General features: G+C 48.4%; 1 protein-coding gene across 1 annotated transcript in view; it reads left to right on the top strand.

Moving 5' to 3' along the window:
- The first annotated feature begins 4930 nt into the window (after positions 1-4930).
- The window catches only part of LOC129334623 (stimulated by retinoic acid gene 6 protein-like), a 94230-nt gene continuing 83912 nt past the window's right edge, over positions 4931-15248 (top strand). Inside the window, exon 1 of the mRNA XM_054986840.1 lies at positions 4931-5036. Within this exon, the coding sequence (XP_054842815.1) occupies positions 5011-5036 (26 nt within the window). The 5' untranslated portion in view covers positions 4931-5010. The remainder of the gene's footprint in view (positions 5037-15248) is intronic.

The raw sequence follows: 15248 nt of genomic DNA, 5'->3' as shown, positions 1-15248 counted from the left end.
CTCACGGCTAACCCATGGAGACCCCTGGCACTCCTGCTGCTGCTGTTTGTGGTGGGTTCCCCCTCTGAGTGATGAAAAAGGACAGCAATTATTGTTCACTTCATCCTTCCGTTCCGTCTCACTGGCAGTGGAGATTGAGGCATGAGGGAGATGGCAACAGAAAAGCAATGAGACAGATGTAATCAGGGAAGGGTCTTCCAAGAGGACCGTGCCCAACCCACCCTCAAATCTGGTGATGGCTGCCACTGGTTTTAAGGCAGAATTCTTAATGTGTTGTGATGTCTCTTGTCGAGTCTGTTTGCAATGCAGGACAGTGACTTTGCATCACACTGGGGATTGCGCAAGAGACCTTCTCAGTGGACTGTGTGTTCAGCGCTTAATGGCTTTGCTTTCCCCTCTCTGGCTCTCAAAGGCAAATCCCAGACAGGGGGGAAATGTTGAAAATGTATTACATCTCCCCCTTGCAACCTATGACTCCTTGGGAGGGAATGGAGGGGGGCTCTTCTTCACCCATACTGAAAAGCCAGTCCCTATCTCTGGAAGAGGCGAAATTTTGTAAGGGATCACAATTTTCCACTTCCTTAAGTAGGGTGGGAGTTGGAGGGGGGGGGGTTAATGCATTTTCAAGAGGGGGAGAGGTTGGGGAGGGTCTGCGGATGCAAAAGGAAAGGGTCATAATCACTCCCATCCATGGTATCATAGAATCATAGTTGGAAGGGGCCATACGGGCCATCTAGTCCAACCCCCTGCCCAGTGCAGGATCAGGATCAGGATATGTCACAGCCCTTAAATTAACATGTGTGTTAATGCATTTGTTGAGTTTCCAAGTTTCCACATATTTGAATACCACACCAAGAACTGAAATGTGCACAGGGTGGGGTGATACAAATACAGGCTGGGTCAGTTCAGTTTCAGGGCAAAGTAAACGGCCTTGTGTCTGCTGCTATTGAAGCTCTTTCATGCTTTGTGCATATCCCCGCTGGGCCTTGAAATGCTGCGCTGTACAAATGTCCTGTTCCCACTGCAATATGAACGTTGCTTTACTGCACAAAAATTACCTACATTTCCAGGAATATCCCCTGAAAGCATATGTAGTTGATATGTTGCCTGTAACTAATGCAGCAAGGCACGTCTTTCCATAGCTGTGGGCACCAATGTTTATTCTTGGCTTTTGTCATTCTATCTGCCTCTTGGAATCAAGTGTTGTTTAGCTGAGGTTTGCACGCAACCTTCATGCTTTGTTCTAGCCTGTGGTGAGGAAGTTGTCTTACTAGTTATAGAACTGCACCTGTCATGTTTTAATGACAATGCTCTCCCCGGAAGTTCCAGGTCCTGATTGATTTGGAATTTATTCATTAAAACATTTATATTTACTTCCTTTATACCCCATTTTTCTTTGCAATGGGAATCCAAGGCTGCTTACATTGTCCTCCTTGCCCAAATTTTATCCTTACAACAACCCTGTGAGGTAGGTTAGGCTGTGACTGGCCCAAGGTCACCTGGCAAGCTTCCGTGGCAGAGTGACCTGTGCTTTCTGGATCCTAGTCTGGCACTTGAACTACCACTCTACACTGGCTCTCCAAGATACTTTGGTGAACACAGAACTGGCAAAATGAAACAGGCACACAAGCACACTCTAGCCAGAAGGCCCTTAGGAAGACCTTTGGAGGTAAGGGTATATTAAAAAGCCCCACAATTCCAGAGCTGAAAACATATTTATTGAACTGGCTTGCCTCTTACCCCATCGCCCTCTAACCAATGAACCTTACCTTTGCCAGGACTCGAAATCACTTCTGGATCCCTTCCTACTGGCTTTGAGTGTGTTGGAATGAAGTGGAATTTCCTCCGGAAAGTCTCATGATATTAAGCCATTTTGATTACTGGAAGCAAAAGAGCTCTCATGTCCTTTTCATGGTTGTGGATGTTCTCTTGAATGGGCAACTGAGCTGCTGAGCTTCATCCTGAGCTACTTTTCTATTTGCACTGCCCACAAAAACCTTCTCAATTAAAGTGACCTGTCAAGCACAAAATCACTTATACTATCCCTGTCAACAGAATCAAATGCACCCATTATATAAACCTACAGAAATACCATGTCTGGTTTTGTGTGTGCGTGCATGCCCGTACACAACAGCCTTTGTCCTGATTACAAGAACTATTTTCAGGATTAGCTAGGTAAATGAGTCAATATGAAAGGCAAGTAAAGTCAGCTAAGTAGTAAATCTCAGCTCAGCAATCTGTGGGAAGCGAGTTACAGCCTAGGATCGACATAGGAGTAGTACATAAACACCTAAGTGTCTTTAAATGAAACTAAGTACTCAGGGCCAGATGAATTGCATCCAAGGGCACTAACAGCAAAATCATAAATGGAGTTACTCCAGTCTAAGCCCATTGAAAACAATGGGATTAGACTGGAGCAATTCTTCTTAGGATTTCACTGTAAAAGTACTTGTGGATATAATTTCTGAGCCTCTGTCCATTATTTTTGAGAATTCTTGGAGATCAGGCGAGGTGCCAGAGGATTGGAGGCGGGCAAATATTGTCCCCATCTTCAAGAAGGCAAAAAACCCAGGATCTGGGTAACCTGGAAAAGACTTAGAACAAATCATCAAACAGTCAGTCCTTGAGCATTTAGAAAGGATGGCTGTGATTACTAAGAGCCAGCATCTTGTTTCTCAAGAACAAGTCAGGTCAGACTAACCTCATCTCTTTTTTTGAGGAATTTACTACCTTGCTGCACCAGGGGAATGCTTTAGACATAGTTTATCTCGATTTCAGTAAGGCTTTTGATAAGGTTCTGCATAATATCCTTGTTGACAAGTTGGAAAAATGTGGCTTGGATCCTATTACTGTTAGGTGGATCTGTAACTGGTTGCCAGATCACACCCAAAGAGTGCTAGTTAATGGTTCTTCATCCTCTTAAGAGAAAAGTAACAAGTGGAGTTCCTCAGGGATCAGTCCTGGGACCTCTTCTGTTCAACATTTTAATAAATTATTTGGATGAAGGAATAGAGGGAATGCTTATTAAATCTGCATATAATGCTAAATTGGGAGGGGTAGCAAATATGGTATAAGACAGACTCAGGATACAGGATGATCTTGACAGGCTGGAAAACTGGGCTAAAACAAACAAAATGAATTTCAACAGAGATAAATGCAAAGTTCTACATTTAGGAAGGAAAAATCAAAATGCATAATTATAGGATGGGGAAGACTTGTCTTGGTAGTAGTATGTGTGAAAAGGATCTGGGGGTCTTAGTAGGCCATACACTGAATATGAGTCAGCAGTGTGATGCGGTAGCTAAAAAGGCAAATGTGGTTTTGGGCTGTATCAACAGAAGCATAGTGTCCAGATCACGCAAAGTGATTGTATCGCTCTACTCTGCTCTGGTTAGACCTCACCTGGAGTATTGTTTTGTTTTGGGCACCACAACTTAAGAAAGATATAGACAAGCTGGAATGTGCCCAGAGGAGGGCAATTAAGATGGTGAAGGGTCTGGAGACCAAGTTCTATGAGGAGAGGTTGAAGGAGCTCGGAATGTTTAGCCTGCAGAGGAGACGACTGAGAGGTGATACGATAACCATCTTCAAGTAATTGAAGGGCTGTCATGTAAAGGATAGCGCAGAGTTTTTTTCTACTGCCCCAGAAGGTTGGACCAGAAGCAACAGCTTGAAATTACATCAAAAGAGCTTTCGTCAAAACATTAGGAAGAACTTCCTGACAGAACAGTCCCTCAGTGGAACAGGCTTCCTCGGGAGGTAGTGGGCTCTCCGTCTTTGGAGATTTTTAAGCAGAAGCTACATGGCCGTCTGACAGCAATGCTGATTCTGTGGGCAGATCATGAGAAGGAGGGCAGGAAGGGTTACATTAGTGCTTAGTTCTCGTGGCCCCTTCTTACACGCCCAAGGTAATGCCGATCGCCACTTTGGGGTCAGGTGGCGATTTTTCCCAGGCCAGTTTGGCTAGAGATCCTGATGGAGTTTTACTATCTTCCGGGCATGGAGTAGGGGTCACTGTGTGTGTGTGTGTGGGGGAGGTACCTGTGAATTTCCTGCATTGTACAGGGGGTTGGATTGGATGACTCTAGAGAGCCCTTCCAACCCTGTGATTCTCAAATGTAATTGTTTTTCTTTGAACAACGCCTCTTTGACCAACACAAGGCAACATATGGACGGCTGGGCAGGCAGCTGTACTTGAACAGATCCCAATCCATCCAGATGCATCCGAACCACCGAGGGCTCTCGGTGAAGGAAAGGCCGCCGCCATTCAGCCCATTTGCTGCAGGAAAACCCTTGCGCGAGGCCTGCAATTGCCCCAGAACGCACGTAACGTCTGGCCCTCACTCAGCGGAGCGCAGGCCTCTTCAGCGCGCACCGCCGCGGGGAACGGGCCCTCGCTCGGATGTCCCAGCGGGGGTGGGGGCCGTTGCAGGGCCAGCAGCGCGGCCAAAGAAGGGGAACGGGGAGCAGGCGGCGCCGTCCTGGGCAGAGGCGGGCTCGGCTCGGCTCGGCTGGGCGGGGGGCACCGCAAGGGCTAGCGGGGCTCGGCTCTGCTCGTTCTCCGCTCCCCTCCCCGGCACCCTTCGCTGGAACTCAAGGGCCAGCCCGCCCCCGAGGTTGGCTGAGGGGAAACGGCGGCGCTTTCCAGCAGGAACTCGCGGGCGTGGAGCGGCTGCCCTTCCCGCGGGCCTCTGAGGGCAGCCGTGCCCATTCCAGCGTTCCCGCCCGCCGAGCCCCCCCCCCTCAGCCCCTTCCCGCCATTTCCCCGCCACGAAGCCCCGGCCGGGCAAAGAGCCCCGCGCTGTACGTCGGCTGCCGACGCCTTGGCAACCAGGCGGCGAGGAGGGCCGGGAGGCAGCGGCTTGCGCGGAGGATGCCCTGCCCGCCCTGCCCTCTCGCAGCTGTTGCTGCCGCCCCGAGGGAGGGAGAGGCGTTCGCAGCAGCCAAGTAAGAGCCGGTCGCGCCCGCCCGGGGAAGACGCGCCTTCGCGCCGCGCGCTCACAGCCGACCATGGAGAACTCCAGCGAGGCGAGCGGGTGAGTCGGGGCGCAAAGGCGGCAGCGCCGGGCAGTATAGGGCGGGCGGAGCCGGGCGTGCTGGCCGGAGAGTTGGGCCCCGCTTCCCCGCGCCGCTGCCTTCCGCGCCAAGTTCTCCGCCGCGGCCGTCGCCTGCAGGTGCGGGCCGTCCCAGCGCTCCGCCGTTTAGGGACAAGCGACCGTGTGGTGCGGCAGATCCGTGACGGGTCCCCCGGGTTTGGTTTCGCGATTGTCCGGCTATGGGTGGGGGCTGCAGGCTGGCCCGAGCGGCCTTTTCCTGCAGGCCGGCCCGCGCCGCGCCCCAAACCGCCGGCCCCCAATGGCACCGGGACTCTGATGGGCTACAGACAGGGCTTTTTTTCTGGGAAAAGAGGTGGTGGAACTCAGTGGGTTGCCCTCAGAGAAAATGGTCACGTGGCCGGTGGCCCCGGAGGGGCATCTCAACTCCCCTCTGCCTGGAGATCAGGGGGCGGGGCCACCAGCCATGTGACCATTTTCAAGAGGTGCAGGAACTCCGTTCCACAGCATTCCTGCTGGAAAAAAGCCCTGGCTACGGAGCAGCCCTGTTCAGGACTGTACAATGTACGGCAAAAAAACCGCCCCTCAATTTGGGGTGTCTGGACACCCTTTATTCTTAACACTTTGTGTGCAGGGATTGGAGGGAGGTGAGCAAAGTGTTACTTCTGGGCCGTTTCCACACAGCTCCCCGGCTCCATCGCAATCTTCTGCATTTTTTGCGTGATCTTCCGGGTTGTTGCGAGCAGCGGGGAGCCGTGTGGAAATGGGCCCAGTCTCGGTTCCTCTCCTCCACGCGTTCGGATGGATGTCTGCACACAGCCTGCACGTGTAGGGGCTGTGCAGAAGTCCATCTGAACATGTGGGGATCAGGAACTGAGGGCAAAGCTACAAGTGACGAATGACACTTGAAAGACAAGTGGATCAAGTGAAGGGCAAGTGAACAGGGAGGTGTCATTCACTTGTAGCTTGGCCCTGGGACCAGAAGTAAAATTGATCACCCCTGCCAATCTTTTAGTGACCGCCTGGCACTTTAAAATAGAATTATACTCCTAATTTTCATGTGCCGTTATTTTGCTCATTTTCAAACAGACTGGGAGGCACCCAAGCCCTTTGTTTGAATTCTTGTAGCAGCTTCTTTTCCCTCTGTGTCAGCACTGAGGGAACATCTTTTGTCCAGCATTGCAAGCCCTATTGTGAATTCTGTTTGCAAGTTCTTGCTTCCAGCAAATCCTCTCTACTTCCTTTTGCTTTCTAAGTACACTAGAAAACAATCTAACTAAACTGATGTAAAGTCTAGTGCTTTATGCAAGAGCACTGCCCTTGAAAAGTCAAAGATTGGAGATTCCCCTAAGGATGTTAAGAAGGGAATTTAACCTTCTATGCTAGTCCCCAAAACTAGTATTCTTCAACTGCTTCAATCTACTAGTTGATGCAGCCTCACTTTATTTCCTTCTTCTGCACAACTGCAGTATTAGTAAATCTTTGTGAGACTCACTTCTAACTTACTTTGCACAATGCTAATTATATCCTGTCTGAAGCCTGAAAATTAGGGCTAAAATGCATCACTCATAAGACCAAATTGAGTTAACAGACATTGCTTATGTGAATAATGAGCACTAAAAATGCCTTTCTGGGAGTAGGCCCCTCTGGGTTACAAGGGACTTCCTTTGAGCAGAACTGCTTAGAATTGCTCTCAAAAACACCCAAATCTACCAATTTCCCCCAAATTATGGATCATCACTCTTTCATGTTCTCAAATTCACTTAAATAAAAATGCACAATCTTCCCCCCTCCCAAAACCCTAATGCAGCCCCCTGTCACCAATAACTTAGCTCAGTGGTGCTCACTCCACAGCTCATGCAGTGCCAAATTTGCAGTTATCATCAGCCAAAAGAGCCGCATTTACTTTGATCATTGGCATGAGACTTTCAGCTACTCCAGCAGGTGCTATTTCTGGGTTGAAACCATCTGCCAACTACAACCCCCACAGGGGAAGGGCGTTGCCAGTGCTACATTGGGGAAGGGTGCTCAGAAAAGTCACAGGTGGTTCTGGAGCCATTTAGTGCGTGTCCCTGGCCGAGCCCAACAGATTTCTTGACAAAGCTCTAACAGGGCAAGGAGAGTTAGGGGAAAAATGCAAAAAGAAGATTCCCATTTGTGCAGTGAGAAGCTTATCCTTGTACAGTTATATGTGCTTGGGCTCTGCAGATGTTCCCCTGAACACACAAGAGTTTAGGAGTGGTGGTCCCGTGGGATATCCCTGTAGGGTGTGGTGATTAAAGTGTCAGACTAGGACCAGGAGACCCAGGTTTGTATCCTCATTTGACCATGATGCTTACTAGGTGACCTTGAGACAGTTACTGTCTCTCAACCTAACCTACCGTATAGGGTTGTTGTGAGGATAAAATGGGGAGGGAGAAGAATTCTAAGCTCCTTGGAAGAAAAATGGGATTTAATTATATAAAAAAGGCTCCTCCTCTCCGTGTTCAAAGTAACATATGTAGAAGGCTAAGTAGAGCACGTTTGGCGGTGGGCGGCATCTGGGATTTCAGCAGTAATCCCAGTTTGTTTATGTTCATAGTAATGTACGTATCTAGTTCACACCACAAGTATGCATATATAGCTTTCTCCATGTGACCAGGAACTCATGGTTAATGATCACACAAAAAGAGCCCTGCTTATGAACAACAACAACATTTGGTTTATATACTGCCCTTCAGGACAACTTAATGCCCACTCAGAGCGGTTTACAAAGTGTGTTATTATTATCCTCATGACAATCACCTTGTGAGGTGGGTGGGGTGAAAGAGCTCCGAGAGAGCTGAAACTGACCCAAGGTGACCTAGGGGGCTTCACATGAAGGAGTGGGGACTCAAACCTGGCTCTCCAGATTAGAGTCCTGCTGCTCTTAACTACTATACCAAACACATGTAAGCTTTGTATTGACATTCCAGTGAACGTGCATAGGTTGGGAGAAGCTTGCTACAGTGACCCTCTTCCCCACTTTATAATTATTCATGCTAACTATTTAGAATATCTGTAAATGGCTACAAAGAGTGAGGGAGTTTGATAAGCCACTTGCTTTCTGATGGCTGTTGTGGGTTTTCCGGGCTGTATTGCCGTGGTCTTGGCATTGTAGTTCCTGACGTTTCGCCAGCAGCTGTGGCTGGCATCTTCAGAGGTGTAGCACCAAAAGACTTGCTTTCTGTCCCAAAGGAAGTCTTTAGAATTTGATCCTATGTATGCTTAATGCAATTATGGTGCTAATTTTTCTGGAAGAGGGCTTTGTTGACCACATAGTGAAATCTGTTGATCAGATTAAACCATTTAATTGAATAAGAGTGGATATTCACAAAATCTCAGCAAATGCATCTTCCCAAGCCATGGTGTTAATTTCATTCCAGGTATCTACTTGGTGTTTTACGATTTGACTGATCAAAAAAGATTTGACCTGTGTGCTGATCAAATACACCCACTTTCTCTTTAGTGGGAACCCAGTGTGTGTACAACGTTCTCCCCTTTGCCATTTTATCCTTGTCACACCCCTGTGAGGTAGGTTAGGTTAAAAGTATGTGACTGGCCCAAGGTCACCCAGCAAGCTTCCATGGCAGTTTTGCACTTGGGTCTCCTAGATCCTAGCCCAGTATTATAGCCACTACACCACACTGACTTCATTCCCCAAAAGATACTGTAGTAATCAACAGGGTTGATATTTACAGTAATTACAAAACCAAATGAGTTGACAATGTGGAAAACTGTGAACACTGGAATTAACTAAAAAGTTGTAATGGATTATTATAACTTTAAAGCATGTTAGGTAACATTTCTGTAGCTACAAGCACCAAGTCATTACTGACCCACGGGAGGATGTCGCATCACGATGTTTTCTTGGCAGACTTTTGTTACGGGGTGGTTTGCTATTGCCTTCCCCAGTCGTCTACACTTTACCCCCAGGAAACTGGGTACTCATTTTACTGACCTCGGAAGGATGGAAGGCTGAGTTAACCTTGAGCCAGCTACCTGAACCCGGCTCCACCAGGATCGAACTCAGGTCGCGAGCAGAGCTTGGGCTGCGGTATTGCCGCTTACCACTCTGCGCCACTGTGAACAATTTGCGATGCAGTTTCCCCCCACTTGTCTTTTATCCTAGAATACCAGGGTCCGCATACAGCTACAAAATAAAGTACAACATTAAAAGATGCACAGCAAGCAAATGGGAACTAATTTTTTTGGAAGTCAAGGCAGTTGTGCTAAGCGAGCAGCTCCCTAATTCTGTTTGGAGTTATCTCTACATGTTACACAACAGGAGATTCGTAGGAGTTTTGCTGGGATCTAAGATCTGCCTCTGATTTCTGTGGGATTGGAGGAAAGCTGTTTTCATTCCTGGATTTTGCCTACAAATAATATCATAATGAATTTTTTTCATGACCAGCTGCCATTTTACAGTAGCTTTCTTCGTGTTCAAACAAGGGGTGGTAATTATGATATTTAAACAGTAGCCACAATGCAAGGAGAGTTCATCGCTTACATTTTGCTTATTACTTGGCTGTATTATTCATAGTTCAGATGGTCTTGTACTTTAGTCTTTCCTTTTGTGCTTCTGACAACTTTGTAATTTTGAGTGGAGGGAAAACAAATCAGATCGCTTTTCCCTCACACCAGACTAAAGCAGATCTTGTAAAGAATAACGTTCTGCATACATTTATTTGGATCAGCCCTTTAATTTTTTTTTTAAAAAAAACCTATTGTTGCTTATAAATATATATCTAAACAAAAATTTATATAGAAGAAACTTAAAAGGCAAAATGGGTAAATCTTGTCATCTAATTTCTCATGCCAGGACTCATGAAACTGTACCCAGTGTCTGCTGAATTTATCAGTTTTTTGAAAATGGCATCTTTGGGTTCTCTGGTAATGTTAGTCTGGTCAGTAGAGCAGGACACTAGATTTTATTAACCCATTCATTTATAGAATGGGTTTCTGTAATTTTTTTCCCAATTTGCTGCTATAATAATAATGTGATAATAACATTCATATACTCCCCTTCAGGATGACTTAACACCCACTCAGAGTGGTTTACAAAGTATGTTATTATTATTATCTCCACAACAACAACAACAACAATCACCCTGTGAGGTGGGTGGGGATGAGAGAGCTCTGAGAGAGCTGTGACTGACCCAAGGTCACCCAGCTGGCTTCAAGTGGAGGAGTGAGGAATCACGCCCAGCTCTCCAGATTAGAGTCCTGCTGCTCTTAACCACTCCACCAAACTGGCTTTCTTGGTTATAGTGAACAACAAACCCAAGACTAGCTCCATATCTGGATCCACATAGCCATTCTGATTAGCTGGGGTGTTTTTTCAGAATAGTATTAACAAATTATCTTTTGATTATCAATGAATGACCTTTATCTAATAATGCAGCTCTGAATAGTTGAGTGCACTTCCATGTTTGGAAGATGGAGCAGCAATTTCCACTGAGGCCTTTGCCTTCCGTGGTGTTCTTGAGGTCCCTCCGTCTGACCACCAAAACCAAAATTTGAGGGAAGTTCAGGGGCCCTCAGCAGGGAGGGGAAGTGGGAGAGCTCAGCTTTACAAGTTACGTCCATGAGCAAGTATTAGTGGGTACAAGTTGGTATTTAATTTGTCTCTTACTAGTTGTAGTTATTTAAATGTGTTTCTTGATGCTGTTTTCTGTGTTCTTAATTTCTAACACGTGGAGGAGTTGCTCCACCCTGCCTCTCAGACTAAAGCAGTAGCTTCCACAGTGTCCTCCAATTGTTCTTCTTCCGTAGTTTATCCTTGTTTTTCCCAGTGTTTTCCAAACCAATTTTGCTCCGATCTTTCTAGAATAATTGAAAATGTTTACCTTCCATGTGGACCATAAGGTATGGATTTCCCAACCTTCCCATGCCTGTTCAGTGCCATTTTCCCTCTGTCCCCCCTGGTGCCCACCACCTCCCACCCCACAACTGGTGCACTTCCAGCAGATTTTTGAACTCAACCTGGTAAGTATATCATTTTTTTAAGCCAGCAAAAAGCCAAATAGTAGTGATGTGGGGGGAATAGCATGCCCAAGGGGACACGAGAGAGTGTCTAGAGCGTCTAGAGCGTCCTGCCTTTCTAATGTAAATGCCGCTGCATTCAAGGGCAATGAATACCCAATGGGGAACCATTCCCGCATGGAAGCAGCCTTAATCCCATTGTTCAGATTTTTAAAAAAAGTTACCCTTACTTTTCCTCCGTTTCTTTGTAAAAGGCTAAACACACATAAAGGCTTCCATAATTTTTGAAACATATTACACTTTGGGTATTTCTGGACAGGCATTTTGCTGGTAACATTGTTAGCTCTGTATAACATTATTGGCTCTGATGTCTGTCGTTTTCAGTACCAGGGCTTTTTTTCAGCAGGAACGCAGGGGAACAGAGTTCCGGAACCTCTTGAAAATGGTCACATGGCTGGTGGCCCCGCCCCCTGATCTCCAGACAGAGGGAAGCTTAGATGGCCCTCCGCGCCACTGGGCGGCGCGGAGGGCAATCTCAACTCCCCTCTGTCTGGAGATCAGGGGGCGGGGCCACCAGCCATGTGACCATTTTCTCGAAGAGCAACCCACTGAGTTCCACCACCTCTTTCCCCAGAAAAAAAGCCCTGTTCAGTACCATGTCTTGAAATAATGAATGAATATAAGGTAGTCTTATAAACAGACTGGGGAGAAGTAAGCATGCAAGTGTCTGAAAGTTACTCCAGCACTCAGTTGCTAGGTAGAATGGGCCAGCTCTCCTTGACTGGCTGCTGTAAAAACTTTTAAAGCACCCCTGGCAGCAGGAGTGGACTGGCTTTGAGTTTACTGAGAAAGTTTCTTGTGGCTTGCTGCTTTGGAGGGCTGCTGTGGGCATGACCAAGCAGAGACAAGCTACAGCTGCGCTGTGGGAGCTGTTGGCTCAGACCCTTCAGTAGGAATGTTGACTGATGTCCGCATCTAAGTTGCCTTCTCCTTCACTGCTGCTGGTTGGTGGAGATGCAGAAGGAGGCATTGGGTGAGCTGATGTCCGTATTTGGTGCTGTTGGCCAGGGCTGAACTTAGTGTAGTGGGTGGCCCCTGCAGCTCCCAGCACCGCAGGGGCCACCAGCCTGGCTTTCTTTGGGGCCATTTTAAATGGCTTGGCTTGTTCCTGAGCCCTGTTGGCCCAGTCAGTATCATATTTGCTTTATTTTTAACTGTGCACTTGGCTGTCAAAGTCTAACAGAGCAAGCCCAACCAAAGTTAGGGGGAGTGTTGGTGAGGGATTCATACTCTTTGACGTTCATGGAAATATTTTGAGAAGAAAGCACCAAAATAGCCAGTTCGCTAGAATGTAGAGACACACAAATTCCCTGTAAAGATTTGTCAAACCATTCATGGTGGTCTCCGTAGAACTTTATGAGTTTGAACAACAAATCAGGAACAATGGTATTTGTTTTGGACGGGGTTTTAATGCATTCTGCAGGTCTGGATTCCACGGTGATCAGTGCTGATTCTGAACTGGCAGCTTGTCAAGGGAATGGAAAGCCCTGGCTTGTGTTTGTCTGTTGTCCTTGCAGGAAGTCTGAACGCTGAGTGAGGAGTGAAGACCTTACCAAGACAGCACGGATCTGATTGAAAAGGAAGTCTAACTATAGGAAGAAGCAGGGCTTTTTTTCTGGGAAAAGGCTGCAGAGAAGTGCCAAAGGGAGATGTTTCTATATACTGGCTCTGTTTTAAGTTTTTCAGTTTTATTCTTCAAAACCGTGATCGAAGAACAAGGGGAATGAAATCAGAAAACATTTGCCATGTACAGAAAAGGAACAGAATACTGATATCCAGGGCTTTTTTTTCCTTGGGAAAGAGGTGGTGGAACTCAGTGGGTTGCCCTCGGAGAAAACGGTCACGTGGCTGGTGGGCAATCTCAACTCCCCTCTGTCTGGAGATCAGGGGGCGGGGCCACCAGCCATGTGACCATTTTCAAGAGGTTTTGTAACTCCGTTCCACCACATTCCTGCTGAAAAAAAGCCCTGGGAAGAAGTAAGCAACAATTCACAGCCCCAGGCATTATCTTTGCTGTGGATTATTTCTGGCTTGGACTTCGTGTTAGAGCAAGTGAGACATGAGAGTCATCGCCCAGTCTTAGCAAACATGTCTGAGCCTTCTACTTTGCAGTTTTCATCTGGTGGGGAAAATAGGAGCGCTTGAGCTTCTGCCGGTTCACACATTACAGTGGATGAAGAGAGGCCATGCACAGAGAACGGCATTTCAGCAGATCTAGCTTTTTCTTGTCCCTGCAGTGACAAGTTTGAAGTTCCCTCTGTCCGGGGTCTGAGCCCCAGCCCCCAGACTTGACAAGAGGGAACAGCAGGTCAACCGGGCCGACGGGCAAACAGAGGGGGCAGCCAGCAGGTCAACTGGTCAGCCAGCAGACAGCAGGTCAACTGGTCAGCCAGCTTACAGCAGGTCAACTGGTCAGCCAGCAGACAGTAGGTCAACCGGTCTGACTGACAAGCAGAGGGGACAGCCGGGGGACAGCAGGTCAACCCCTCCCATGGGCAAATGGAGCCAGAACCTGCCGGTGCCAGGGGCAAGGGGCAAAGACCCAGGGCCTCAGGAGGCAGGGGGAGACAGAAGGAGGCCAGCGAGTCCCACTCCCCTGGGGAAGGAAAGGGGACTAAGCAAGGCAGAAGGGGGCAAGGGCAGAGGGATTGGGGGCCCAGCAGTCACCCACCCAAAGACCTTACCTGAGGAGGAGAAGCAGCAGCAGCCCCAACAACCCAAAGCCACGCCCCAGCTAGAAAATAGTAGCCTGGCCCAGGAGTTGCCAAAAGCCAAGCCACTCCAGGTGGGGCTATTGGAGGCACTCTGCAGGAAGCCCTGGGCAACCAGCCAAGGAGCTGCAGCTGGACCCACCTTCAGCCATCAGCTCAGCCAGGCAGGCCGGGCTGCTAGCCAGGGGACTGCAGCTGGACAGGCCTTCAGCAATCAGCCAAGGCAGGGAGGCTGGGCAGCCAGGGAACAAGGCACAGCTGGTGCTGGTCAGTGGGGCCAGATCAGCTACCCCAGCTGCAACTGCTTTGTGCAGCCCAAGACCGGGCTGGAAGAGGGGTGGGACAGTAGAAGGAAGCCCTATAAAAGCTGGCTGGGAAGAGCCCTGTGGTGGTGGGTGTGAGTAGGGAGTGATGATGTGGAGTGAGAGCAGTGTGATGCAAGCGTGGAGGTTTGGAGGAGAGCTCTGGGAGGAAAAAGAGAAAGAGGACGCAGAGGGTAAGCAGGCCAGGTTGAGCAGGCCAGTGAGTGGACTGAGAGCCTCGCTACAAGTGACATCTTCCACGCGAAGGGCACTTGATCATTTTCGCAAGTCTTTCTGGGTACTGAAGTCCCTCTCCCACACCCCTTTTCCTTCTGTTCCTTCCCGTCTCCGTTAGCACGGCTGCCTGAAGAGACGGAGAAAGCCTACGAGAGCAGCTTTTGCAAATCGTCTTGCTGGGGGGTGGGGAATGCTCTAGAGAAAGCTGACATGTGAAGTCCTCCCCTCTCTGTTAGAACTGTTAGGATCGCTGCCTTAAAAGTCAGAGAAAGCCTGCGTTTGCAAATCGTTTCTCTAGTCGCAAGCCTGCTCTCAATGATCTTTGGGGGCGGGCAGCTGCAACTTTCTAAGCTTTCTCCAGAGCATCCCCCCCCTCCCCAAGCAAGACGATTAGCAAAGTTGCAGCGGGCAGCTCGGGGAGGGGGGGAATACTCTAGAGAAAGCTTAGAAAGTTGCAGCTGCCTGCCCCCAAAGATCATTGAGAGCAGGCTTGCGACTAGAGAAACGATTTGCAAACGCAGGCTTTCTCTGACTTTTAAGGCAGCGATCCTAACAGTTCTAACAGAGAGGGGAGGACTTCACATGTCAGCTTTCTCTAGAGCATTCCCCACCCCCCAGCAAGACGATTTGCAAAAGCTGCTCTCGTAGGCTTTCTCCGTCTCTTCAGGCAGCCGTGCTAACGGAGACGGGAAGGAACAGAAAGAAAAGGGGTGTGGGAGAGGGACTTCAGTACCCAGAAAGACTTGCGAAAATGATCAAGTGCCCTTCGCGTGGAAGATGTCACTTGTAGCGAGGCTCTGAGAGGGAGTCTGGGTGAGGTATACCGCCCCTCCTTCCACAGAGCAGGGTCCTGCAGAATCCCTGGCCCCCCTATGATGTCA

This window comes from Eublepharis macularius, chromosome 8 (assembly GCF_028583425.1).
Source record: "Eublepharis macularius isolate TG4126 chromosome 8, MPM_Emac_v1.0, whole genome shotgun sequence".
Lineage (NCBI taxonomy): Eukaryota > Metazoa > Chordata > Lepidosauria > Squamata > Eublepharidae > Eublepharis > Eublepharis macularius.
This window is presented reverse-complemented; position numbering and strand designations above follow the sequence as displayed.